The following is a 26,349-nucleotide window of genomic DNA, read 5'->3' on the forward strand; positions in this document are numbered from 1 at the left end:
GTAGTAGCTACCCCCTACCCGTTTGAAATAGGAGCCCGCCTATATTTGTACAGGTACCCGCGTGCGAGTTTTTTGTGGCTATTTATGTGTGCCCGCAGGTTTCCTATATTTTTATTGAATTTCTAATTTCCTACTTCCATTATGTTTTAAATGAGATGAAATTTAATTATTTTTGTGTATTTTGAATGAATATTTGGCAAAAATGCTAAATCTAATGAAGTTTTCTATTTTTGTGATTTGCTATTCTCGTTTACTTAACAAAAAGTATGTATTTTTTTTTGCAAGACATGTGTGTTTTTACACATGTAATAATATTTGTAGGATGTTTTACCACTCAATTCAATAAAATATGTAAACAAGGTAAAAAGATGTAAACAAAGTAAAATGAAAAGATGTGCATAGTGTAATGAAGGTTATGATAGTGTATTTTTTATTTTAATTAAAAATAATGTAGTAATCATATATATAACGGATACCTGCAAGTCCAAGTATCATAATACTCATACCCCTTATATGTACTACAGATATTTTTAAAAACCTATTTCTAAAACCTGCGAATATCCATTTGTGACACGTACCCGTGCCCGTATGGGTTTTACTACCCACAAATACGAGTATTTTGCCATCTCTATTTACCTCTAGTAAAAATAAATTCAGTATTGTTGAGCATTGTAAAATGGAAGACCATAAAAGGAGATTTGGGATGTCCTCAGTCATGAGGTGAAGTTACTTCACAATAAAATATTCTTAAAGATATATCATATTCACAATTATTAGGATGATATATCATTCTCACGATTATTGAAGTACATTAATATACTTGGAAATATTTATAAGAGAAAAAATAAGTACGCGAACAATATATTTGTTTCATACATTGTCACAACATCATATACCATTAACATTTAATCATAATTGACTATTCAAAAATGTAATACAAATAAATAATAAATGAGGGTATATAAATCCTTATATTAATATTACAAGTTTCAGGAATACACTTCCATAATTGAACTAGTTTGTTATGACAGTACGAAGGTACAAACCTTTATGTTTTAAATACACTGTACATTATATCTAAACATTTAATTATTTCCTTAATATGTTGAGTACAAATGTACACTTGATAATATTAGTTTATGGAATCCGTACTCTTTTCATTTTTTATCATTTCTCAAAATTATCTCTCTTAGTCTGAAAGGACAATGGCATGTTTAAGTTTCAGTTCCCTGGCGTAATAATGCATTATTGTAAGCAGCATAAGATACGATGCAAACCATAGTAGAAGTGTTTCTCTACCTTCTGTGAAGTTTAAAACAAAATTTATCAATTACGCTTAATAAAGGGTGCGAATAACACTCACAAATCACATAATTACTAGGGGCTTCTAAGGAAAACTATCCATTCAACCCATTTTTATACAACAAAATGCATCCATTAATAGAAACCTAATCTCAAAAAAGTCAAACTTTAAATCAACAGCACAATAAACCTATTACTCCTAAAATAAAAGGAGAATTCCTGAACATGAGTAACAATAAAACATACGCAAAAAAAGAAAATAAAAATCATGACAAATTATTTAAAGTATTTCAACAGTGCATGTGAAAAACATTAATTTTTCATTTGCTCAGACAGATGAGAGATGAGTAGACATATCAATCCAGTAATTTATTTTCACCATCCACAAACTTCAAACCAGATTCGCATGAACTGCATTTTATTTAGAGTTTTTCTTTCAAGTGCCTATACTGAAGCTTTGAAGTAAAGGGAAGGCTAATGCTTCAAATGGGATTTACAAGGGTTGCTTGGAACTAATGGCAAATATGACCTTTAGAATGGATGCAGCCCTACGGTTTCATGGGATAATTAGTATATCCCATATTTTGGTTAGCATTTCCACCCTAATGATAAACCATCTTCAATTCCTGTACAAAGCAAGGACACAACAATGGCTCCAAAGCCTGGCGTAATCGAGGCTCATATTATTATCCTAAGCAGACTGAAAAGTGACCTGCTCTGCAGTAGTTGTGTCATACTTGGGATTTGCTTCTGGAGTGTCTTCTTCACTGGGTGGAACCAGCTGCCAAAATAGTGGTAAGTACTTTTCCCAGTCCTTCAGAATAACGGCGCCTTTGTTGCTTCCCGTTTTTTCCTTCAGAAAGAGGTTACAAAATCAATTTATGGATTATGACAATCAACTGATATAAAAATGATACAAATTTTATATGACATGAATATTTTCTGCTTATTGAATTGCACATGCATTAAGTCTCGTGTAAGTAGACTAGGTGCTTACGACATGGGCTTCAATTAGGCTCTTCAGCTGTATCTGCCCCACAGGTGCTGAGACTCGTTGGATTTTTACAATTTCTCTGTTTACCTGTGAAAATTCCCGGATATAAGCATCACGAAAGAAAAAAAAATGGTTTTTTTTCATGCAACATGAATAAAAAGGCGATGAAGGTTATTATCATTTTTTTTAAATGTGTATGCTTCAATGGTATTGTTTTTTGCAACATGAATACAAAGGCTATGGAGGTTATTATCATTTTTTTAAATGTGTATGCTTCCCCCTTTTTTGTGTGTATAGAGGAGGGTGTCTCTGAAAAATTTCCCTTGGTTAAGACGATTTTTTGTGATTGATGACATGTACTTGGGTGCTTAATCATGACACACTACCATAACGGAAGTATATTAGAATAAGAACTTTTTTGATAGGCAAATATTAAAATTAGATAATTATAATTACTATAACAAGATGCATTTAGAAGCAGAACACAAAAACCATTGGTATTTCATGCATAGGCACTTGCAATATTTGGGAGTTCCTTAAGAAAGTAATAGTATTTATTGCATGCATGCATTTCCTATTATTTCACTGGCACAAACCTTGGGTATAAGAGTATTGTCCTCATCAAGAATGTAAGCCAACCCTCCAGTCATTCCAGCAGCTACATTTCTACCCACTCTATCAAGGTATAAACACATGTGAAAGGCGCAATTAAATTCAGTTCAACTACATCAATTTGATCAACTACATAAAGAGAAAGGGGCAGAGGGTGAGGGGAAGAATAGTACAGATTTGATGAAGATTACTTACTTTCCCAGGATAACCACACAGCCACCAGTCATGTACTCGCAACAATGATCTCCTGTGCCTTCAACCACAGCTTCAGCAAGTGAATTTCTCACAGCAAATCTCTCCCCAGCTTTCCCTTTAACAAAGACTTGTCCACCCGTTGCTCCATACAAGCAAGTGTTCCCCACAATAGTTGCATCCTCGGGTTGAAATCCTGTCTTTTCAACTGGAGTGACAACCAACTCACCTCCAGCAATGCCCTGGCAAAGTTACAAATAAACATTACAACAATGTGCCTCAACTTGGGTATCAAATAATAAATTCCTAAAGGACTCTACAAAAGCAAAAAATCATCCATTTCGTTCACTGGTGATAAAGGGGTAGCATTAATGTTAGGCTACCCTTATATTGCTAAATTTGATTGGCAAATAAATAACACCATTTAATACAAATCCAAGGAAACCCAGGGAAGAACACCAAAATGAAACTTATCAACTATTTTATGTGCTAAACAATGTACAGCAACCCACTAAATAAAGAATAGTGGAATAAAATAATCAAGCAATCAAAGCACAAGTATCACTCTTCAATAAATAAGTGAATAATAGTCACACAATTACATTTAATTTTCACAAAGTTCTCAAGTAATGCGCAAAAAGAAGACTTAATAAGATACCTTGCCCACATAGTCATTAGCCTCTCCGACAAGTCGTATGTTCATTCCAGGTGTTAAAAAGCATGCAAATGACTGCCCAGCGCTTCCTGTAAATCTGGAAGCATGTATAAAATCATTCAGCTTCCATAAATACACCCATCTTTAAGATATTAAATTTCAAATTGCACTGTAAAACATCTTACGTTAGATTCAACTGTCCAGCAAAACCAGTGTCACCATACTTCTTTGCAATGACACCAGCTATACGCCCACAAACAGCACGATCGATGTTGTATATTTTTGTAGTCTTACTAACCGCTTTTTCATTTTCAATGGCATCTGCAATCTGAACAAAAAAACTATTTCATACTGCTGAGTCATGTATGACACTTTTCTATAAAGCATCTCTTTGTCCCTAATAATGAATTGAATAACTTCTCAGGAAATATATTAAGAGTGAGTACCCACTTTAGTCCTAAAAAATTTCCAGGTATACCAATTTGATCCCAAAACAAATAATCCAAATTAGTACTCAATGATCACGAATGTAAGTTAGAATAGTCTCTATCAGGTGTCATAAAACATAAAATATGCTAAAAATGATTAATTTGACTCACATTTGATATTTTTGGGACCATTTTAAGTTTTCAAAATCTGAGGGACCAAACTGGTACATGTGAAAATTTTGAGGGACCAAAATAGGTATTTACTCAAACATTAACTGAAAAGTTGTATATTTTATTTTTGTTAAAATATAACTTATTTGAATTAAGAAATGTTGAGATTCATGGAATCAACTTCTGAAAAAGGTAAGATACTCAGAATAGATAAAGATTACATAAAAAATCACTAGTAGGGATCTGGTGTTTTCTATACCCCTTTCCCTATCAGCTTGTTTCAAAACTACTTTGAATAGTTTCAGGATCTTTTTATCATTCTGGAGACAGTAATTACTTAAGAAGCATAAGATGACACAAAGTTCAGAATCTTAACTCATCATTGTTAGAGGCTGAATATTAGTAAAACCTTTTTTTCTCAACTTAACATGTAAAACTAATTCAATGCCATATATATTTAAGTTTTAGGATGAGAACAGGAGTGAGCTCTCCAGTAGAAGTTCCTGATCCTATAAAAAATCTTGAGATAGTAAGATGACAATTTCTAGGAGGCTTATGGATAGAATTAACTTGAACTTGAGTGGGTCCTAGTATTTGAGCACTAAACATGACCGTCACACAAACCGCTTTAAGGAAAACCAAATTCCAGGGATATGCCAATGTTTTTTCCATTACAAACATCTATAGTTTTGTATAGTTACCTCTGGATCTGCTAGCAAAACATCATCGAGAACAGGACCATTGGTATGAGGCTCTTGATTCCTGATTGCTGAACTACTCCATTTAGGCAACCCAACATTCTGAAAATGAATGGTTCATCACACACAAGTCTAGAGAAGCAGCTACTTGTCCAACTCAAAAAGGCAAAAATAGGAAAAATAAAGATTTAAGTACAACTCAATCAAAATATATTTGATTATATGCAATACGTACATTGAGGAGATAACTTAGATCTAGGTGCTGAGTTTTCAGTAGAGAGATGTCTCTTGGTCGCAACAAGTCTGTCTGGCCAATTATATCATCCAATTTCTCATACCCCAGTTGTGCCAATATGCCTCTTACCTGGACAAATAATAACAACTTTTTGAAGACAGGATGAGGAAAACACTACTTCACCAAAACTTCAAAGTGGTCCATGAGAACGGAAATTAATAACGGCAACACAAAAGATATCAATAGCAGCCACAAAATACCTCCTCAGCAACATATAAAAAGAAGTTGACGAGATCTCCAGGAACACCAGGAAAGCGTGCTCGCAACTCCTCCCTCTAAAGTGTAATGAAGTCTAATTAGATAAAGACAAATGATCATTGCATTAGAACTTGTAAATAAACCAGTCTTCTAAACACCTGACTGGCAACCCCAACTGGGCAATTATTGGTGTGGCAAATGCGGGCCATAACACAACCAGTAGCAATCATTGCCACAGACCCAAACCCATATTCATCAGCACCCATTATTGCTGCCATTATGACATCAACTCCACTTCTAAAGCCACCATCAACTCTGAGAATGACCCTTTCTCTAAGTCCATTTTCTATTAGTGTCTGAGAAAAATAGTCCAAAATCAACAAGCGTATAACATATAATGATAGAGATAAGAAAATGATAAGAATAAATCAAAACTACAAAGTATCATGATTCAATTATAACCTGGTGAGATTCTGTGAGTCCAAGTTCCCAAGGACCTCCTGCATGCTTGATGGAACTTATAGGGCTTGCTCCCGTTCCACCATCATGCCCTGAAATCTGTGAGTTAATCACATTATGAAACCTTATGCTTCAAAAGGATTAAGAATTTGAGAAATATAATTATAGATATGCAAGTAAAAAACATGAATGACTGGTCACAGTAGATACCTGTATAATGTCAGCATTTCCCTTAGCAACCCCAGATGCAATAGTGCCAATTCCAGCTTCAGCAACCAATTTTACTGACACCTTGGCCCTAGGGTTCACCTGTTCAACCATAGAGATATTTCCTAAGTAGATTCCATTGAAAGAAAACAAGAAAATAAAGGAAGTAAGAGAATCACCTGATGAAGATCAAATATCAGTTGAGCAAGATCCTCAATAGAATAAATGTCATGATGAGGAGGTGGAGATATAAGAGGAACCCCTGGCTTAGAATTTCTCAACCGTGCTATATACATGCTAACTTTTTTCCCAGGCAATTGTCCACCTTCACCAGGCTTTGCACCTTGTGCAATTTTAATTTCAATTTGATCAGCATTTGCCAAGAATGTTGGGGTGACACCAAACCTTCCAGAAGCAACCTGAAGAAAATGCAATATATTTTAGCAGAATATCATTGCCTAACAGAATTAGTAAATGAGTAGAGCTGTTAGATGAACTTTAGATTTTAGAATAAATACAATTTAAATCACAAGACTCGTATGATAGAGCATGATGACGTTATTCGATTCATGTAGTTGACCCCACCTAGTGGGATCAATCAAACTAAGAATTTGAATTTTTTGTACAATCTACATAAGCCTTCTGTTGGTAAAGGTTCCTTCATGAATCTGGACTCTGGAGTTCTGGACTCTAAGGTAAGGCAGCATGAAGACCATCACATGTTGGCAGACCCACAATGCCTCTTGCACTTTTCAGCAAAACACACAAATTCTTTCATCTATACTTAGGTTTGAGAGTGGGAAAAGACAGGACTAACCATATTGTGAAGATCTCTCTTTTTTACTCATTCTTCACTGGAGATTATTATAAAGCAGTTTATTTCTGTTTAGTTTTAGGATTGCAGAACAAATGATAAAATTTGATGTTACACAAGGATTGTTACTAATGCATAAGTCACCCGGTCAATCAATTAAATTACTTCATATAATTGCAAGGCCTCGGCTGAACAGAACAAACCACATTATTTAATTAGGCCCATTAACTTAACAGATAATAACAGTTTCTGGAAAGCTTTATGCTATAAGGATTTTATAAAATGGCTAAGTAATTTGATTACAGAAAGAACAAATGAATCTTTTGCATTGAAATAATCCAACCAAAGAATTTCCCACCATTCTACAATTACCAGCATTTGTTTACTATATGCCAAGTTCAATAATGTTAATGAAGGCATTTTCCAAAATTCAGAGCAATGACCTGCTTGATAGCACTGGTAGCAGTATCCCCATTTTGAAGACCTTTAAGATGAGGAAGAGTTGGAGAGTAACCATCAACAACATCTGAAAGTGGTTTCCAGCGAATAGGATCCTGAAAGCAATATATGAATACATGTAGTCATAGCGGAATTACAAATCAAAAAACTAAGTAATAAAAAAAGCCTTTTATTGACTATGTATACATTTTTATCAGAAAAATTTCCGGTGGAGATTTAAATCAATAGTATTATTTGGATAAATATTCTATTACCTCACCACCTTCCCCTGAATTTGATTTTCCACCTAATCTGTTCATTGCAATTGCAATTGCTTCATGAGTTTCTCTTGAAATAGCTCCAAGTGACATCCCGCCAGTGCAAAACCTTTGAACAATAGATGAAGCAGGTTCAACCTTCCCCACAGGTATTGGAGAACGACCACTTTTAAACTCAACAAGATCACGAAGAACCTGCAGTGAACAAAACATTATGTCACATAATCATGTTGTAATAAAATGCATAATAAAAGAATGAAAGTAGGATCTTCGGGACTTACATTAACAGGTCGGTTAGCCAAATGCTGCTGATAAACTGAAAAGGCACTTTGACTTTTTTGACGAACAGCTTTGTGGAGCAACTTTGACATCTCAGGATTATTTGCATGATACTCCCCTTTGAAAATGTAAGTCAAAGTCAGTCAATTTTATGTACCCCTACCCCCAACATTACTTCTGAATATAGTAAAACTCATTCTGTAAAGCTTCAAAAAAATAGCAAAAAGTGAGCTGATTTTTTAAATCTTAACAAGTCAAGCATCAAATTGTACCCCCAGGTCTGAACTGTATAAATCCAAAATTTTCCAATCTTTTAGCCGTATCTTCACTGAATGCTTTCACCCAGAAAGATAGGGTCTCTCTTGCCAGCTGCACCACATAGGAAGTAAGAGGAAAATTTCTTCATAAGTTAAATCCATTAATAAAAGCAGTTAGTATTGTCATTGGTTGAACTGGAGTACTTATATCCAAATAAAAGCAGCTAGTATTGTCATTATTTGAACTCTTGATTCTTCACCTCACAGTTATATTAGTCCTATACCTCGTATCCCACACAGTCCATACACTGATTAATGAATAATGATGAGTGAATTGAAATTATTGGTGATAATGTGTATTGATTGGTTAACAAATTCACATGTTAACCAATAATCTATTCACCAATTAACTGGTGTAAATGCAACTCATGTTAACCAATAATTAATTCATCATCTTAAAAATATAAAAGGGGCAGCCCAGTGCACGAGGCTCCCACCTGATGGGATCTAAGGAGGGTAGATGTGCGCATGTTTACCCTCCAAGCGAAGAAGTTGTTTCTATGTGATAGCATCGATGAAAGGCAATATATATTTACAATGAATTTATGCCTATCCTGCGGGTAAAATATTAGCATAATTTATGTTTACATACATATGCTTCAGTTCTGCATTATTCCTCACCTCATCAAAAGTTAATCCACCAATTTTTGACACACTTCCTCTGAATGCAAGATCGACAACTTCCTTCCCCAGCCCATAAACTTCAAATATCTGTGCACCACAGTAACTATATACAAGGAATTGACACATTGATTTGTCAAAAACATAGTAATTAAGGAAAGGTTTTTCTTTTTTCTAGAGAAACAATTAAAACTACTAATCTATTTACAACTGGTCATGTAAGCATACTCTGGTAGTAGTTGTTCTTCACATACCTTGAAAGTAATGAGATGCCCATTTTGGAAAGAATTTTAAGAAGACCTGCTTTTACAGCCTGAAATGCAAGCAAAAATGCAAACCATTCGTCATTAGTTATCACAAATTTTTAAAAGAATAACAGGAATTCAATGATAGAAAGAAGGAAATCACCATAAAGGAGGATAAAAACTCTCAATTAAAGTCCCCTTTTAGAATAATATTGTTTTTATTTTTTGAGTCTTACTATGTTAGTAGTCTAATAGGTTGGGCTAGTACTAGTTGTACTATACTCATACTTGACCTAGATTATTTGTACAAATTGATGTAGTTAGTATTTTATCAACTCACATCATCATATAATAATATCAATTATTCAGAGTCCTACTTTCTCACACTCTTTACTTTCTACCTTCCCCAGGAATTTCAACATGATATCAAAACAATAACATCCTTCGTGACTTGATCTGAAAACTATGAAGCTTCTAAGTTCCAAAATATGGATATCCTTTGTTAGCTGACTTCATTTTGCCTGCGCCCTCCATCTTCATAGTACTAGCCCAACCAGAATCTATTTTTTTCCTTTGTTCAGTTAGGCGACTTCTGTTTTGCTCTCACTCCAGCCACCAGAATCTAATTTCCCCCCTTTTTTCTACAACTTCCATGCTCAGTTCTATGCATTCCAAGTTTCAACTGGAGCATGTGTCCCCATCAGTAGATTCTCCTCCCTATGATCGATCCACTCCCAAAATGGCATCCCAAGGACCCCAACAGCTAGAGCACCTGAAGTTTCTGCCGTTCTGGTGCCTTATACGAGGGAGCTTTTGCTATAATAAACACTCATGAAACATTTTATAATTCTTTGGATGATCTTCCTGAACGAAATTTGAAATTCATTTTACTATTTTGGGCTTATACTCACAAGCTAGGAATTGAAGCTTACAAAAATGACTTTGCAAAAGTTAAAAACAAGTTGACCAGTAGCCATGTTCATAATATTCTATGACTATATCGACCCCACCTTTTGCATTTATCACCAAATAAGTTGCTTTTCTAACTTATATTTGGTGTTCTACTGGTGGGTATGTTTTTATGGTGTTACCTTGTCAAACAAGCACAGAAACTACATAGTAAACTAAATTAGTTTTCTTTATTTTCTGGTGTATTGTTCCTTCCCCAAAAAATTTAGGATACTTATCCCCAGTTATCCTAAGGACTAATGTTTATCAAACAAATTAAATAATTAATTCAAATACAATAGACTTCTCATTTACAGAGCATATCCAACAAAAGCATTCATGTTATAGGTTGTGCATCGGAAATAAAATCAAAATAGCAGTTTGAAGTTGAGCACTAACCTTGGAATAGTTTTTCTGCGCTTGTTCAATTGATACAGTAGGCATCTTTCCATTCCTCATCAGATTTACAGTTTTGTTACTCAATCGCCACTGCCGGCATGTCTCCAATGCCAAATATGGACAAACAGCACTAAAACAATAAAAAGAGGCATATCAAGTTGTGCTCAAGAAGATAGAGGCAAGTGAACTTAATTAAGCATGTTCCCGGTTGGCATACCACTGTTTCATAAACTGGAAAATAAACAAGGTACAGAAAAATCTTCTATTTATACCAAGCTTAAACAAACTCAGATTAAAATGATTATTAGATCAGAAACACAATTCCAAATGTTACAACACGGAAGAACCAATAAACTTAAAAACAATGGATAACAAAGGGTTTCGTGGAGGCATTAGATAACCTTGCACCATATCCTATTAAACATGCAAACTGATGAGTGCTAAAGCAATGAGCAGTATCAGCTACAATTGAAGCTGACGTCCTCAGGCCATTCTCAATTAGATGCTGATGAACAGTACCAACAGCAAGAAGTATAGGAATTGCAGGATGTGTTGGTTGCTGGGACCAGAGAAAAGGGAATGCATTAGCTCACATAGAAAAACTAAAGCATAAATGGTAAAATCAATTAAAGATCCAACCAAAAATCTATAAAAATGAAGATAATCAGCAGCTATTCATGAGAATCACACAAGATTCATTCATCATCATAAATGCAAATTTACGAAGGCAAAAGTTATGCAGAATTGCAGATTTATTTGCACAATAATGTAATACCCAAAATTGTGCTTGCAAAAATAAAATTACTAATCCAAATTACTCTTGGATTAATCTTGAAGAAACATTTTTGGGATAATTAACAAAATCCAAATGACTGGATATTTGGAAAGGCACCACCTGTAGAGAGGTTTAGTTACTCTTGTTAAATCATGTCAAGCATCTCTATTGTATCTTTAAAATTCCAATTGGGGTCCTAAGAAGAACACAAATATAAAGAGACTCTTTGTTTAAGAAAAGGAATCACTTGGCTGCTCAAATATGTAGAACTTTCTCTTGATTAAGCTGAAAGATTTTGCACAAAGTAAGAAGGGTATGGTTCACATATCTGTCAATTCTCCATCATTTTGTATGATTTACCCAAGATACCTAAATCTAGTGACTTGTGGTACGATATGATCCTCAATCTACCTTTACAGTAGGGTTTGTCCACCTCTTATTGAACTTACCCTCCATATATTTCGTCTTACTTCGGCAGTTCGGCTTATACGAAATCCATATACTTCTACAGCTTATCCCCATATTTCTAGCTTCTCATTTAATTCCTCTCTCAAGTTTCCTACTAAGACAATATCATCCGCAAAAAACATGTACTAAGGTAGTGGTTCTTGGGTATGCTCAATGACCACATCCAAGACCAATATAAACAAATAGGGGCTCAATGTTCACCCTTGGTTTAGTCTTATGACAATAGTAAAATCTTATGAGACTCTGTCTTCTATCCTCACGTTGGTCTTGACCTCATCATACATATCCTTGATTGCTCGAATATAGGTAATTCGAACACCTTTCTTCTCTAGAGTTTTCCACAAAACCTTTGATTCCTTTGATATATTTTCATCAATCGTCGTAGGAAGTATATAGTCCTCATCAATCGTCGTAGGAAGTATATAGTCTTCAACAATTGTAGAAAGTACATAGTCTTCATCAATCATCGTAGCGAGTAAATAGTCTCCATCAATCAACGTAGCAAGTAAATAGTCTCCATCAATCATCGTAGCAAGTAAATAGTCTCCATCAATCATCGTAGCAAGTAAATAGCCTCCATCAATGGTCATAGTTAAACTAGTATTTTAAGACAGACAATATATATTATCAAACCTAAAAGCAACATCACAAGACACTTCAAAGCAATAAGGATGATACATTACTAATGCAGACAATAACATATCACGTCAAATGATCATCTAATGAAAAATGTATCAAATCATTGCGTCTATCCATGAGAACTACCTATAAACTTTTGTGTATTACATTAGATGGTCCTTACCAGTTCATCTGAACGGTCAGAAAGAACAAGCAACTGGGAACCATTTCTAACAGCTTCATCTGCAGCTTCACAAAGCTTATTTAATGCTTTTTCCAAGGAACCATCAATCCCCTTAGATATATCAAAAAATGTGGGCAATACTTGTGGTTTTAAGTGTGTGTCCTTTAGTAATGACTCAAGATCCCCTTCGTTCAATACTGGACTAGACAATATAACCTGCTCCATAACAATACCATCAGCTCATGGAAAAGAAAAGGCAACAAAATCATAGGCATTATATAAAAACAAAGACAAACCAAATATTACATGGATATGCTAAAATACCTGTGAAGCATTCTCTGGTCCAACTTCCAATATATTCCCCCGTTTCCCTATGTTGACTTCAAGAGACATAACCAATCCTTCACGAAGAGGATCAATAGCAGGGTTTGTAACCTGTACTTTGGAAAATGAATAAAACTGGGGTGGTCACAGGAAATTAAACTGAAGAGCATTATAAATACATATGGTGGGTGCATATCAGTTAAGAATAGTGCATGTCAAATAAAAGCTTAGACTACTAGAATAATTTAAAAATATGGATTTGTAGAGTAAATACTAAATCCTCAGTTGTGCCATTTTGTGAGTCTCCGATGTTAAACTGGAATGGAAGTAACACAGACAAATGCATGAGAAAAATATATTTTCCAACAGATTGAGTGAACCATGCATACTAATTTGAACTCTTTCTTGGTTTATGAAGAATACAGATTTTGTTTGTGTAACCAATCATCCCAATTATTGAAGGTCATAATAACCTTCAGGCTTCAACAAGATCAACAATTAAACAATCCACATCGAGTGATGAAAAAAGTCCATCTTGCATCTGAATAGATTCCTCTCTGTCCCTCAACACCCACCCCCAAAAAAGGAACAGGAGGACAGGGTATCCTTCTAAAACCCATGTAGGAGGGAAACAAGAGGGAAAAAGTACATGACAGTAAGAAAGCTTAATGGTATCTTAGCTCATCTGGAAAAGAAATGAACCTTACATGCACGAATCCACAGATAGATACACAAAATGATAGAGATATGCAGAGTTTAAGCATAGGCATATAATGAATACCATACACAGTCAGCAGTACCATATATCTTATGGCACAGTAAACAGCAATAATATATAGTAAATCATTGTCATAGATGTAATTAGAGAAGTGCCTTCGCAATACAAATCCATTGTATCAAATTTTGGTTACAGTTACAAAAGAATTTACTTAATAGAATAATTTGTCAGAAAATACTCTAGCTCACCTGCGCAAAGCGTTGCTTAAAATAATCAAAAAGCATGTGAGGCTTCTGAGACAATGCTGCCAGTGGAATATCATCTCCCATGCAAAATGTGGGCTCCTTTCCTTGAGAAGCCATACTCTCAATCACCATCTGGACATCTTCACTAGAGTACCCAAATGCCCTGGTCTCATCAAAGAGTGGTTCAGTAAGAATCATTAAAAATATTGTTTACTATGCTGCAATATAAGGCAAAACATACTTGAGAAACTAGATGAGAACACAGACATGGTCATAGAAAATAGTCATAATCCACTTAAGTTGACAGGTGATTAATAGAAGGCACTACACATTAAGATCCTTCTCCTGGTCCCTAGAGAAGAATATCTTACTCCTAAAAGAAAATTGCATTGTTTAGACTTTCCAATTTTCATCCAAAACCACTATTCATAAAGCAACAGTAGTGAGTAAACCACTATTCATGACAGGATTTATGAATGGCAACATTTCAAGAAAGAATTATCTTTTGATAAAAGACTTAAAAACAGGAATTCCATCATCAAGGACAAAAACTAAGAAATAAATCTATACAAAACTCACTGTTGGTGTCTTAATACTGCATCGTTGTCCATCGCAGCTGCTGAAAGAAAGTCCACAGGCTTCAAAGACCGCAGATTTTCCTTGATCCAGTTCCCATATGGATTTGATAAGGCTACTCGCTTTTTAACCTCTGGATTCTCATACACCTGCCATGTAAGTTGTTTGAATAAAACAAAGACCGTGACCCTCGCCAAATATTGTTATGAGAAAATACATACATTATATATATATATATCAATTCTATCAGTCAGTTAGACTTTGAGTTTTATAGCCCAATATGACATAAAATCATATTACTCCTAGATTTCAAAATAAATCTCTCATTTATATTTTCAAAACAAACTCCTAGATTTCTTATAGTCCTGCATATCATGTGTTGTAGTTCTTAACTATGCTTCCTTTCCTCTTGTAAAGGATTATGAACCTTTAGACTTTTAGTTTGAAAGAAGAAAACAAAACTTGGCTTCAATAACAAAACTTCAATATCAACAGAAAAGGCGAAAAGGGAAATACTAGACCAATGTGTTTTATATAGAAAAATACTTGGGATGCTATTTCACTCAGCAAACATTTATATTTTATGTAGGGACCATAGCATCACACGTAATAAAAGAGAATTCTAAGTTGGATAAACATTTAATTTAATAAGGAATAAATATTTTCAGAAACAAACTGTTAGAAGAAAATATGCACATGTTCAAAAGTACACCAAGCAAAACAAGAGAATATTGCATCACAGACCTGACCACCAAGTAAATCAACAGTAATCATCATGCCTGGACCTAATCGGCCTTTTGAGATAACCTTTGAGTCATCCACTGGCACAACACCAACCTAAAAGAGAACGAGACAATACATATATCTTAAATCCAATAATTGAAAGTCATGAAACAGAATCAATGGCTTCAGAACTATAATTCACATTACTGCATATAAGTACTCCACATTCTAACTTTCAAATATATATGTTTGAATGAGATTATACAATTAACATTTAAAATTAATGATAAAGACCATTAAAAAACACATTAGAGCTAAAGGCAAAGCAAGACCTACATACACTGGGTGTGTGTACCAGGAAAAAATGAGTAAGAGAACTAATATCTGACATACTCTCCTTGAGTGTGTATTTATGAGCAAAGCATGTCGTCAATCCCAGAGCAACCCACCCAAAAAACGAGATAGCGGATGGCCAGGATAGGGATGTTTAGGGAAGCAAAATAAGCAATTCCTACTATTGTAAAAAAAACCCAATTTAAGTCAACTAAGTTTAAGAATTAAGCCTCTCTAAGGCTTAAAAGTAAGTACTAAGTACTAGGAACTAGGCTTAAACTATTGGTCTATTCTAAGCATTCAAAACAACACCGCGAAGAAGGTTTATGGCTCATATAGTGGTGGCTGGGATGATGCCAAGGTTGAGGGCTCACAAGGTTGCAAGGGTTGAATAGGAAGAAGTTGCAGGAGAAGGGTTTGGCAGTTGAGAGCTACTCACCCAGGTCCTTTTTGTTCGAATTAGCTTTAGGGGTTTATCAAAATAAACAAAAGGTGAAAAAAGGGATATGACATTTTAAAAATGAGGGTAAAAGCTTTAACCCTGCCATCCCATTCTCAGTGAGATCCCAGGATTTGGAGCTGGGATTCAAATCTGGGATGGCATAGCAAAACCCATCTCAGTGCCGTCCATACTGGGATGGGACTAAAAGATTTAGTAAAATAGAGTTCATCATATAGTCTCTTCAAAGTCCAAATTCAGCCAAAACAACATCATCACGAGTAGGTTCAAGAATCAGACAACAAAGTAGAACAGTCATCTGAAAAGTAAAATCTTACAACATTGAATCAACATATATTATATCCAAGACATAGAAATCAGGGAATTCACCTCAGAGGCAACATAGACCATATTGTCTGATGTTCGCCAGTACCTAGCAGGTCTCAGTCCATTTCGATCAAGACATGCACCGAGAGTTTTTCCATCACTGAGTCAGATAAATTAGATTACCAACAATCAGACAAAATGACAACTTTGGAATAAAAGATTTAAACAATAAACAAAGGTCTCATTACCATTTACTAGTAACAAATTTACTGAACAATTCAATGTTTGTTTGCAAAGGAAAATGAACAACCCAATATAATATTAAATTCAAACTAACAGGGCAAATTTCTCTAAACAATGCAGAAAAAAGGTAAATATTTGCATTATGTAATGACATTGCTGCACAAAAAGACACACAAAACAAATTTATATCCCTCATTTCAAATAATAAATTCTCATAGCAAGCCCCTTCAATTCTTATTTTGCCAACCTTAAACATTGGGGTATGGGAAGTATCAAAAACAATTAGTTCACTAAAGAAGAGTGACTAAATAACTGTAAATCAAAAAATGCAATGGAATTTTTTCCTCTTGGACCCCTCACCTTCCCCTTCCATTTGGTAGCACACCACAGGCACACAGACTAGGATCATTGAATTCAACTTATAGTTTTTCAAATAACCAAACTTTGATGATAACTTCTATTTCTTAATCTTCTTAAAGCCCAGTACCATTAATTAGGATAAAGTGATAGGTCAACAGGGCAATCATGTCCCTCTGGAATTATTTTAGCCTTTTTACCTGAATAACAGCAACGCTGGTCCATCCCAAGCCTCCATCTGACCCTTGTAGTAGTCATAGAAGTCAACCACCTAAGGAATAAGAACAGCGTTTAGGACACTTCCATGCAGAAACTGAAGAAAATGTATTGGGAAGATTGCTAGAAATAAACAATAAGATGCAACAGAACAGAGGTTGCATTTTTCAAAAGCAAGCTTGAAAACTGAGTACTGAAAGCATTTATCTTAAAGGGGGCTAGAAATAAACAATAAGATGCAACAAACAGAACAGAGGTTGCATATTTCAAAAGCAAGCATGAAAACTGAGTACTGAAAGCAGTATCGAGTCTTCTTTTTTGCTCTTTAAAGAGAAAACGCCAGGGTTTTGATCAAAATGCTTTGGAGCACCCACCCTGAGTTTGAGGGGGAAATGTTAGAGTATGTTGAGTTCGCTGCATGTGTATTATGTCTAATGCAGCTTAGAATAAATAGAATATTTCTCCTCTAGTTAGAATATTCTAGCAAGAGTGCACTGGATACTGAATACCATAAATGCTCAAGCTGTAACTGCTTTTAGTTGGTTAATTCAGTTTATCATTTTCAGAGCATTTTCACACTAATTATATACACTTTCTCCCTCTCCTTTTCCACTCTACATTGTCTCATTTGCCAACACTGACAATAACTTAACTGCCTAACACGAGTTAACATATCATCACACAAACTAATAGTATTAATAGCTAACTGAGTTAGCTGTGAGCCATGTGCTGTATACTCTAACACTAACATCATTTTTGTTTTCCAATTAATTCACAGTTTCAAAGCATAAATGGTTTCAAATTTCAAACCAATTCATCATCTTGGAGCCACATCCAGTCAATTATAGGAATAAGAAAAGTTATATTACAAAGACATGTTTCCATACATGTATGACACGTACTGTCCATGACTTTGCGGGTGACATAAGAATTACCAACATTCCAGTCAGTAGCTGTGTTGGTGCCTCTTTCTGCACCCAGCCACCCTCTGATATTCTCCCTGACAATACCACTTTTTTCAATGAAAAATGAAAACAGGGCTTTAAAGTGCCTAGCCAAACCCACAAAGAATCTCATGGAACATGTTTTGTTATTTGAGAAACTATAGAAAATATGGCATATATAAACAATAAGCCAGATGAAACATGGTTTAACAGAGTAAAGATTTATCACAGGGCCATTGAGGATACTATACATTATCGTGCATAAATATGTCAGTTATTTTAAAAACAAATTACCTCGGGGTATTTGTTTGTCAGAGTTGGGTGATTATTGTAAGCCTCTGGAACAAGAATCATCATAGCTTCCTCAGGATTACGACCACTTCTTATCAATAACTGAACAATAGGAGACCATTCAAATCTAAATGCAATCATGACCAGAGAATTTGATACACACAAACAAACAAAAAGCAGAGGGCTAACAATGCCAGTGATGAACTAGTATGCCTTGAAGTCAGAAACACAACAGTTAAAGAGAGGGCGAGAAGGGTTAAAATAAAAAATGATGAGAAAATCAACTCAGTGACTATCACCAAGTGTACCATCAGTTTCAACTTTTATGCCACTTCTTTGTTAAAAAGTATTTTAGTTTGACAAAATAAAAAATACATTTAAGAGAAATAAGAGGAATACAAACAAAGAGGGATAATAAATTGTTCTGAGGAGAACCCAACCCAAAAGGTTATTCCATTAGGTGGGAGACTCACATGGCTTTTAAGTATCATATTGAGCTTACTTTTTTACTCAATGTAGGACTCACCACATTGACGCCCCTATAAGGGCCAACATCCCACAATTGTTTCATCTATTGGCACTGACCTAACAATAGCCACCATTCCGGCGACTTCACTCACCTATTAGTATTTGGTATTATACCATAATTGTCTATAAGCAGCCCCTTCTGTAGCCAAACTCTCAGTTGCCCCTTCTAAAACTGACTTGACGGTAGCCTTTCCCTTTTGGCGACTTTAATCACCTTTTAGTATTTGGTATTATACCTTAATCCAGCTTACAGATAGCCTTTTCTGCAGTTCAACTCTCAATGAAAATACTAATTGTTATGACTTACGCCCATTGAGTAGAGTCCAACCCAAAAGACTGGTTCATTAGGCGGGACACCATCATGGCTTTAAATACCACATTGGGTTTACTTTTTCACTCAATGTGAGACTCATAAAAGAAATCCTCCCAGAGCAAACAAAAGAGAGAGAAAAATCACAGAAACACAAATAGAAAGTTATGCTTACAAGCATAGGGAACCATAAAATTACAAGGGCCATATTTGTTCAATTAATTTCAAACAAACCATCACCATTAAGATCTGAGTAGAAATAAATTGTAACTTCAAACACATTTATTAACATACTTCTGCAGCACTATCCAGATTTGCCGAGTCTGATGCCTTTGGATTTCCATATGGACGAATCTCATTTTCACGATCCCGCCATACAGGAGACTTCAATGACGACTCTCGTGATTGCATCCAATTCAAGTTCCCCTGCAAAAATATGTGTCAATTTCATAGGTTTATCTGAAGTAAAATTTGATGGAGGGGTTTTAATTGCCAAAGAAACCTCAACCTGTATAGTGTTGATTTCTCCATTATGGCCAAGAAGTCTCATTGGCTGTGCAAGAGGCCACCTGGGACTAGTATTTGTGCTATATCTTCGATGATAAATGGCAAAGGGGGACTTATAGAGATCATTTTGAAGGTCAGAATAAAATAACCCAAGAACTTCTGAGCGAAGCATCCCCTTGTAAACTATGGTTTGATTGGATAAAGAACAGAAATAAAGGTCATTTCCCCAACTTTCTGAGCTTACTGCTTTTTCAATTAATTTCCGACAGATGTACAATTCTCGTTCGATGTCATCGACATTTTCTTCTTTCAAGATCTTAACAAATACCTGCTGTATGTTGGGCATGGTCTCCTTCGCATAATAACCTACAACAGAAGCATTTACAGGGACAGGCCTCCACCCAAGCACCTCAAGACCTTCTTGCCGAAAAATATTTACAACAACTGAAGATGAAATTGAAAGTCAGAATACATAAAGCTGTATGAGTGCAAAGCTCCCTTTCAACCATTTAACGGAATGTATGCAATAACACATCACAGGCCATTTATCATGCACACTGAATACTTATGAAAATGAGATACCTCACTATAATGTCACAGAAGACTGTTTGCGTGACCATAGTCCACATACGCATTTATTTTTAATAGAAGAAAAAATAATAACAAGAAAAAAAGAGAAGTACAATTGTACAAAGAAGAAAAACATTAAGTCCTTCTGGAGTTACCCAAGAGAAACAAAACAAGTAGGAAAATGTAGAGACAGGCCAGATGAGAAGCCCTTAAACATTCTAATATCTTCAAATAAACCCTTCTTCCATTAGCTAAACAAAAATTGTTCACTTCATGTGTTCATTAATACATCTAGCAGTCTTCCATTTGTCCACGTCACTTTTAAGATGTTAAAAAATCTGCTTTTAACTTAATATCTTTTTAGCTATTCAGAATTTTCTAATTGTTAAATTGAGTTGAAATAAAACAAACTTTTCAAATTTTCAAAAAAAAATGTAGGAAAATAAGGATTGCCACATATATTAATTAATACATGCAAGTCGAATGATGAACAGTTTTCGCTTAGCTAATGAATGAACAGTATAACTTCATATTTTAGAAAGCTTAAGAACCTCTCATGTAACTTGGAAAGTTCATGTTCGTACTTCAAAATAAAGTTCTTGTGGTATCCCTACACTTATCAAAACTAGACAAGAAGAAGAGAGCATTAGGTGAATGGAGCTATCCTATCCATCTACGAATCTGTTAGCAAAACTACTCCCCTCACCACCATTAAAAATTAAATATTAATAATCATTGGCAGAAACTAAAATGAAGCCACCATAAAAATTTAAAAATAAATAAATCTAGAAGAAGTCTCCAAAGAAAATCTTGACGTTTCGATCCAGCAATAACTACCAAAATCCCAAAAAGAGAGCACACTTTCAAAACATGTTATGCGCATATTCCTTCTGCCAAAGACTCCAATAATGGACAAACAAATAATGTTTCAAACCGGGTGGACAAATCCATTGGACATCGAAAACATGTCTAAGCATTATTATGAAACAGTTTCATTTAGCAACATGAGTGCTGGCAAACATGATGCATGCAAAAGAAGTTAAAGACTAGAGCCTACTTAACTAAAAGCTTCATAGGACTGCAAATTGTAGTGGAATTTTGCGTGAAAATAGTGTTTTATCACTTCAATATACATAAATTAAATTGATCTCCATAAACCATGTTCTAATGAAATCCAAGATAAAGGGCTGAACCAAACAATCTAACCCTGCTTTTGGTAATGAAAAAGTTTAGGTAAGTTGGGTCATTGGGGGCTCATAAGGGCCTAGGCAAGCCTCACAACTCTATGAGCACTTATAGAGGTACTTAGAGAATACCCACCAATGAGGTTTCCAGGTTAATAGCGAGATCTGCACTCACGACCTTGTGAGCTATAAGGCAATTTCTTACCAATTGGAACAAACTTGGTTGCCAATTTAACCATGTTTGGCCCACAACAACAACAAATCTTTTCCCACTATGTAGGAATGGCTACACCTACACGGATCAATTGATGTCCTTGTGTTTTGACAAAAATATTGTCAAAATCTACATTTACTTCAACCAAGTCGTGTTGGTTCTGGTGACAATGAGTTTGATTCTAGCTAACCAAGGTCTAGGTTTGGTACTCAATCATGCGCTATTGTGCTCGGATAGCAGAGGAGCGGTGGAAAACGGCCCCTCCACACAAAGAGACGGTTGATGGCGGCTTGGATGGCCGCCTCGACCTGTTAGCAGTGAAAACGCAACCTAATTTGCTGCAACTTGATCCCTACTTTTAAAGGGGAAAAGTCAGCTTTGGCCTCTTTTTAAATTGGAAAGGTCTTTTTGCCCTTGTTTTCTAATATGTGGGAAGGTCTTTTTTTAATAACAATACTGAAAATATGCAATCACAACTCATCATTAAACACCAATTAAATCTTACTGTTAAAGTAAATGAAATTCCTAATGATAGCCATCAAAATTCACACAATGAAGAAAACAGCTACCACAGCATACATACAGAAATCAGACTCTGCAATACCTGCCATCTACTGTACTACACAAGTTTTGATGCAACAATAAAGCTTCTCAACAATAGTTACAGCAGCACTGTTTTGGGGGATTGGGATCTTATTATTTGTTCTCTTCAATGCTTTATCTAAAACAGGTTCTTCATTTGAAAAATCTAAAAACGGTTGACATCATCAGAGCTCAATTAAATTATGCCCTTCAAATTAACAACACTATTACCTTTCTTAGCCTCATTCAGAAGTTCGACCTCTTTGGGTAGGAAAACCATTCCAACACCAGTGTGTAACTTATCAAAGGAAGCAATCCCTTGCTTGCTGGCCCAATTGTCAAATAGATCCCATGGAATTGCAGTCATTAGCCCTGAACCATCACCAGAGTCATTATCTGCTCCACAGCCTCCACGATGTTCCATACAGCCTAAAGCATTTAGAGCATCCTTGACAATCTCATGGGATGCTTTATTTTCCAAATTGGCAATGAATCCAACACCACAAGCTCCTCTTTCTGATAGTATGTCCTCCAAGTTCGCAACCTGACCAACAAGCAACAGGAATCACTCAGCATATTGCAATGTAGATTACACAAGACACAATCATGAACAGTTGGTCACCCAAGCATTGAGTAAAAAAATTTAACATAACCCAGACAGGCTATACGTCATAATGGGGGGAGCCTTGTGCATTGGAACTCCTTAAATTAATAGTAACACCAGTGCAAACTGCTAATTGTGGACAACAATACAATAAGAAATGCATCTAAAATTCATTCTCTACAATAAAGTTTTGTTGTTAGAGTGAGAGAATCAGATTTTAACTTTCGAATAAATATCTCACTATCTGACATTTGATTTGGCTTGAACTGTCTAATTTTCCACAGACAAAGTGACAAGGAAAAACATTGTGGTTATTCAATGTGGGAGTCTTTTCTTACAAATCTTTTTGTCAATTCCTCATTAAATATCTTAATAGCGAAAGACTCTTTTTGGATAAACCCAAAGCTCCACTGAAGGTCAAATTCAAATCATTCAGCTGGAGTGTTCTTAATAGGATTAACAATACTGAAATTTTACAAAAGTGAAAAGCTTCACCACTTTGTCCCCTAATATCTGTGTGATATGTTGTTCTAGTTTGAAAAACAGGACTTGTCTATTTACTCATTTTCAAGCTGGGAACTTCCATTGAAAAAGCTTTGATGTAATCTTCAAAGAGAACTGGGTTTGACCTAAGGACTTGCATTAATATCTTTGTATTTTTTGGAGGTTTTGGCTTCAGAAAAGATGCTAAAGTTCTAAGGCAGTGCAATGTATTTGCTTTGCTTTTGTGCATTCAGTTGGAAAGGAATGTCAGAATCTTCAAACGAACTTCCTCATCTGTAGATAACATTTGGGATTGGATTAGCTTCTTAATGGTGTGCACCCCATGGTTAATTCAAAGGTTTTTCCATGATAGATATGCAGAGAGATAGGCCTGCCTAGCTACATAAGACACTATCTTAGCTCCAAAGTGTTTCTTTTTGTTTCTTTAGGAGGAAATGCATAGACTTGAGGATCAGTTGTGCATTGTTTTTTCTCTAGATATTTTGGCTGCTTATTTTTAATTCTCTCGCTGTAGTTTTTTTGGTGGAGTATATTTATATCATTGTATTTTGTAGTCCTCTCCCATCTCAATGCATTTCTTTTTCTATAAAAAAAACAGAACACTGTCTGACAGAATTTCAATATACCTATCTGACAACTGCATTACAATCCACCAATCGTGTAAAACATGCTATGCTGTACTAAACTTGCCAGCATATGTTATCAGGTAAGTTTGGTGTTTTTTATATAAGGTAGTGACAGAAAAACTGGCTTTGGATGGAGAAATTGGATTTCTAGTTGTCTCAATTGCCAGTTTTTCATGTAATTATGAACGGAGAACCCAAGTCTTGATCCAAGGACAATGGAAAATTGGGTAGGTGGACCATCTATGCTATTTCTTGTTGAACTTGGTGGCTGATGTTCTTACTTACTTGCATTCAAGAGCTATTTATATGGACTTTGTTAAGGTCTGTTTTAGTTGTCTCGACTGAGATTCTGGTCTCTCACCTTGGTTTCCCAATGATATCATTCTCTTTTTAGAAGAAAACAGAGATCATATTATTGCAAAGGTCCTTTCTATCCTCAGTTCTTTGAAGCTACCTCTGGGTTATAAATAAAACTGGCTAGTCGTCATATGGCAATTGGCAGGAATGAATGTGAACATTCAATAATTTTTTCCTATGCATCTCCTGTTGGTTGCCAAGTTTTATAGAGGCCCCTCATGTACTAGGGGTTCCCTCTCAGTCTTCCTTACCACAAAATGACGGGGAATCAAGTATGGGGGATTTGGTGCAAAAATTATTGTTTTGGCAGGTAAATGGCTATGAGAATAAAGTATTTCCTCGTACTAGGAGATGATTTATCTCCTCTATCCAGGAAAAGTATGACATGTGTATTGTTTTGTTTAGTTTTATAAATATTTTTGTAGAAAATGATTGAATAAGACATGTCATTTTAGTGGTTGAAGAAGATAACTTATTTCCTTATACTATGAGATATTTTATTCTTGCTATTGCATTTTTTCCTTTAGTATCTACCTCTTTACATTGTAATTAATAACTATAGTGTCATGAATCCCTCTAGCAAAAGCTTAAACAATTAGGTAAAGGCACATGAATGATTTTTCTTATATCTCTAACTCTAATACTTATACAACGGGCGAGAACAAATTTAGTAAGGAAGATGAAACCCATATCAAGGCATTTACCTTTCTAATTTATACATAAATCACCCATAAACCATTTATTTTCTACTATCAAATTGAATTTTTTCTTTAAAACAAACTTCAGTAACAAAGAGCAACGAAAATCATATTCCATTTTGCTTTCACTTGACTATACTCACCTCACTCCAATTCTCTCGTAAATCCTTCGTCCACTTTCTCTCCATTATTTGCTCACCTGATTTTTCATAGTATTCTTAGGATCCGTTTGACTATGTTTTTTTCACAAAGAAAAACGTACTATTTTGGTTTTAAAAAAAACACTTCTGAAACTTAAACATTTGTTTGGTATGGCTTTTCCACAAAAATAGAAACTGCAGCAAAAGCTGAAATTCAACTTTTCAACATCAACTATATTTTCAACTTCTCTTTTAGATGATTAAATCCTAAACAAAAATCCGATTAATACGGATGCTTTTGGCAAAGATCATTTTCTTCTACCGTTCAATCGCCGCTTCACAATTTTTAGAGAAACACTCCGAAACAAAAACCACAGTTAATTAAATAAATAAATCAAAATAAAATAAAATAACCGTTGTGCTTCTAAATAGGAAATAATAATGAAGAAAGAAACCTTTGGCTTTAAATCGGAAGAAGCATCGGATGTATTGTTGTTGCTGCATCGGTTAAGTTCGAGAACAGCTTTGAGCGATGAACGGCGGAATCGTGATCTCGGAGAATGAAACGGCGGCGGCGAAGACGAGAGTCTCCGGTTGCGTCGTTTTGATTTGGAAGAGAGACCAGCGAAGTCAACGATCAAGTGAGCGTTAAGAATCGTCGGAAACGGTTGCGACGGAGAGAGAGCATTGGCGCGAAGAAGCTGAGAAACAGAAGAGGCCGAATACAGTGCCATCGTAGAGAGAGGGAAGAAGAAGAAGAAGAAGTGATTGTGTTTGTGTTTGTGTTTGTGTTTGTGGAGAATAGATAATGAGTGAGTGAGAATGAAGATAAAAAGGAGAAGAAGGAGAGGTTAGAAAGTACGTGAACCACTCACACAAACAGACTAATCCAACGAACCTTACTCCTTCTTTCGTCTTCGTCTTGTGTGAGCCCAGAACCACACCCGAGTTAGACTTAGACTTACTTGGAATTTGACCCTTCTATCTTTTCAACTTTTTTAACAAGGAAGTGATCTCTAATTATTCTCCAACAAATATCTGCTACATGAATTTAGTTTTTAGTCTAGTGAGACCTTACTCATCCTACACTAACTACATTGAGGCCTGTTTGGAGCATGTGACAACTCTTTTAACAAATGTTGTTTATATGAATTAAACGTTTAATTTTTTAATTATTTTGTGATCATCTAACAA

The 26,349-nt window shown here is 35.3% G+C and overlaps 1 protein-coding gene across 1 annotated transcript; it reads right to left on the minus strand.

Annotated features, from left to right (window-relative positions):
- Positions 1,604-26,118, minus strand: LOC109343289 (ferredoxin-dependent glutamate synthase, chloroplastic). Its single transcript, XM_019581511.1, has 33 exons — positions 25,611-26,118; positions 22,458-22,770; positions 19,678-20,120; positions 19,464-19,595; positions 18,335-18,433; positions 17,081-17,151; positions 16,344-16,440; positions 15,203-15,295; positions 14,462-14,607; positions 13,886-14,045; positions 12,920-13,030; positions 12,596-12,811; positions 10,952-11,109; positions 10,551-10,680; positions 9,213-9,271; positions 8,959-9,064; positions 8,293-8,389; positions 8,023-8,138; positions 7,739-7,936; positions 7,469-7,579; positions 6,391-6,630; positions 6,215-6,313; positions 6,008-6,103; positions 5,704-5,901; positions 5,548-5,622; positions 5,288-5,416; positions 5,056-5,154; positions 3,941-4,083; positions 3,759-3,852; positions 3,104-3,342; positions 2,893-2,971; positions 2,300-2,383; positions 1,604-2,155 (listed from the first exon to the last, which is right to left on the minus strand). Exons 1-33 carry the CDS (start codon positions 25,887-25,889, stop codon positions 1,994-1,996), a joined length of 4,872 nt encoding a protein of 1,623 aa, XP_019437056.1. The 5' UTR covers positions 25,890-26,118; the 3' UTR covers positions 1,604-1,993.

This window comes from Lupinus angustifolius, chromosome LG03 (assembly GCF_001865875.1).
Source record: "Lupinus angustifolius cultivar Tanjil chromosome LG03, LupAngTanjil_v1.0, whole genome shotgun sequence".
Taxonomy (NCBI): Eukaryota; Viridiplantae; Streptophyta; class Magnoliopsida; order Fabales; family Fabaceae; genus Lupinus; species Lupinus angustifolius.

Excerpts from the sequence above, each read along its gene's own strand:
- LOC109343289 (XM_019581511.1), bottom strand. The coding sequence starts at position 25,889 with ATGGCACTGTATTCGGCCTCTTCTGTTTCTCAGCTTCTTCGCGCCAAT. Across the intron at positions 5,155-5,287 it reads ATCTAAGTTATCTCCTCAAT|AATGTTGGGTTGCCTAAATG; the intron begins GTACGTATTGCA and ends ATTCATTTTCAG. Across the intron at positions 3,853-3,940 it reads GCTGGACAGTTGAATCTAAC|ATTTACAGGAAGCGCTGGGC; the intron begins GTAAGATGTTTT and ends ACATGCTTCCAG.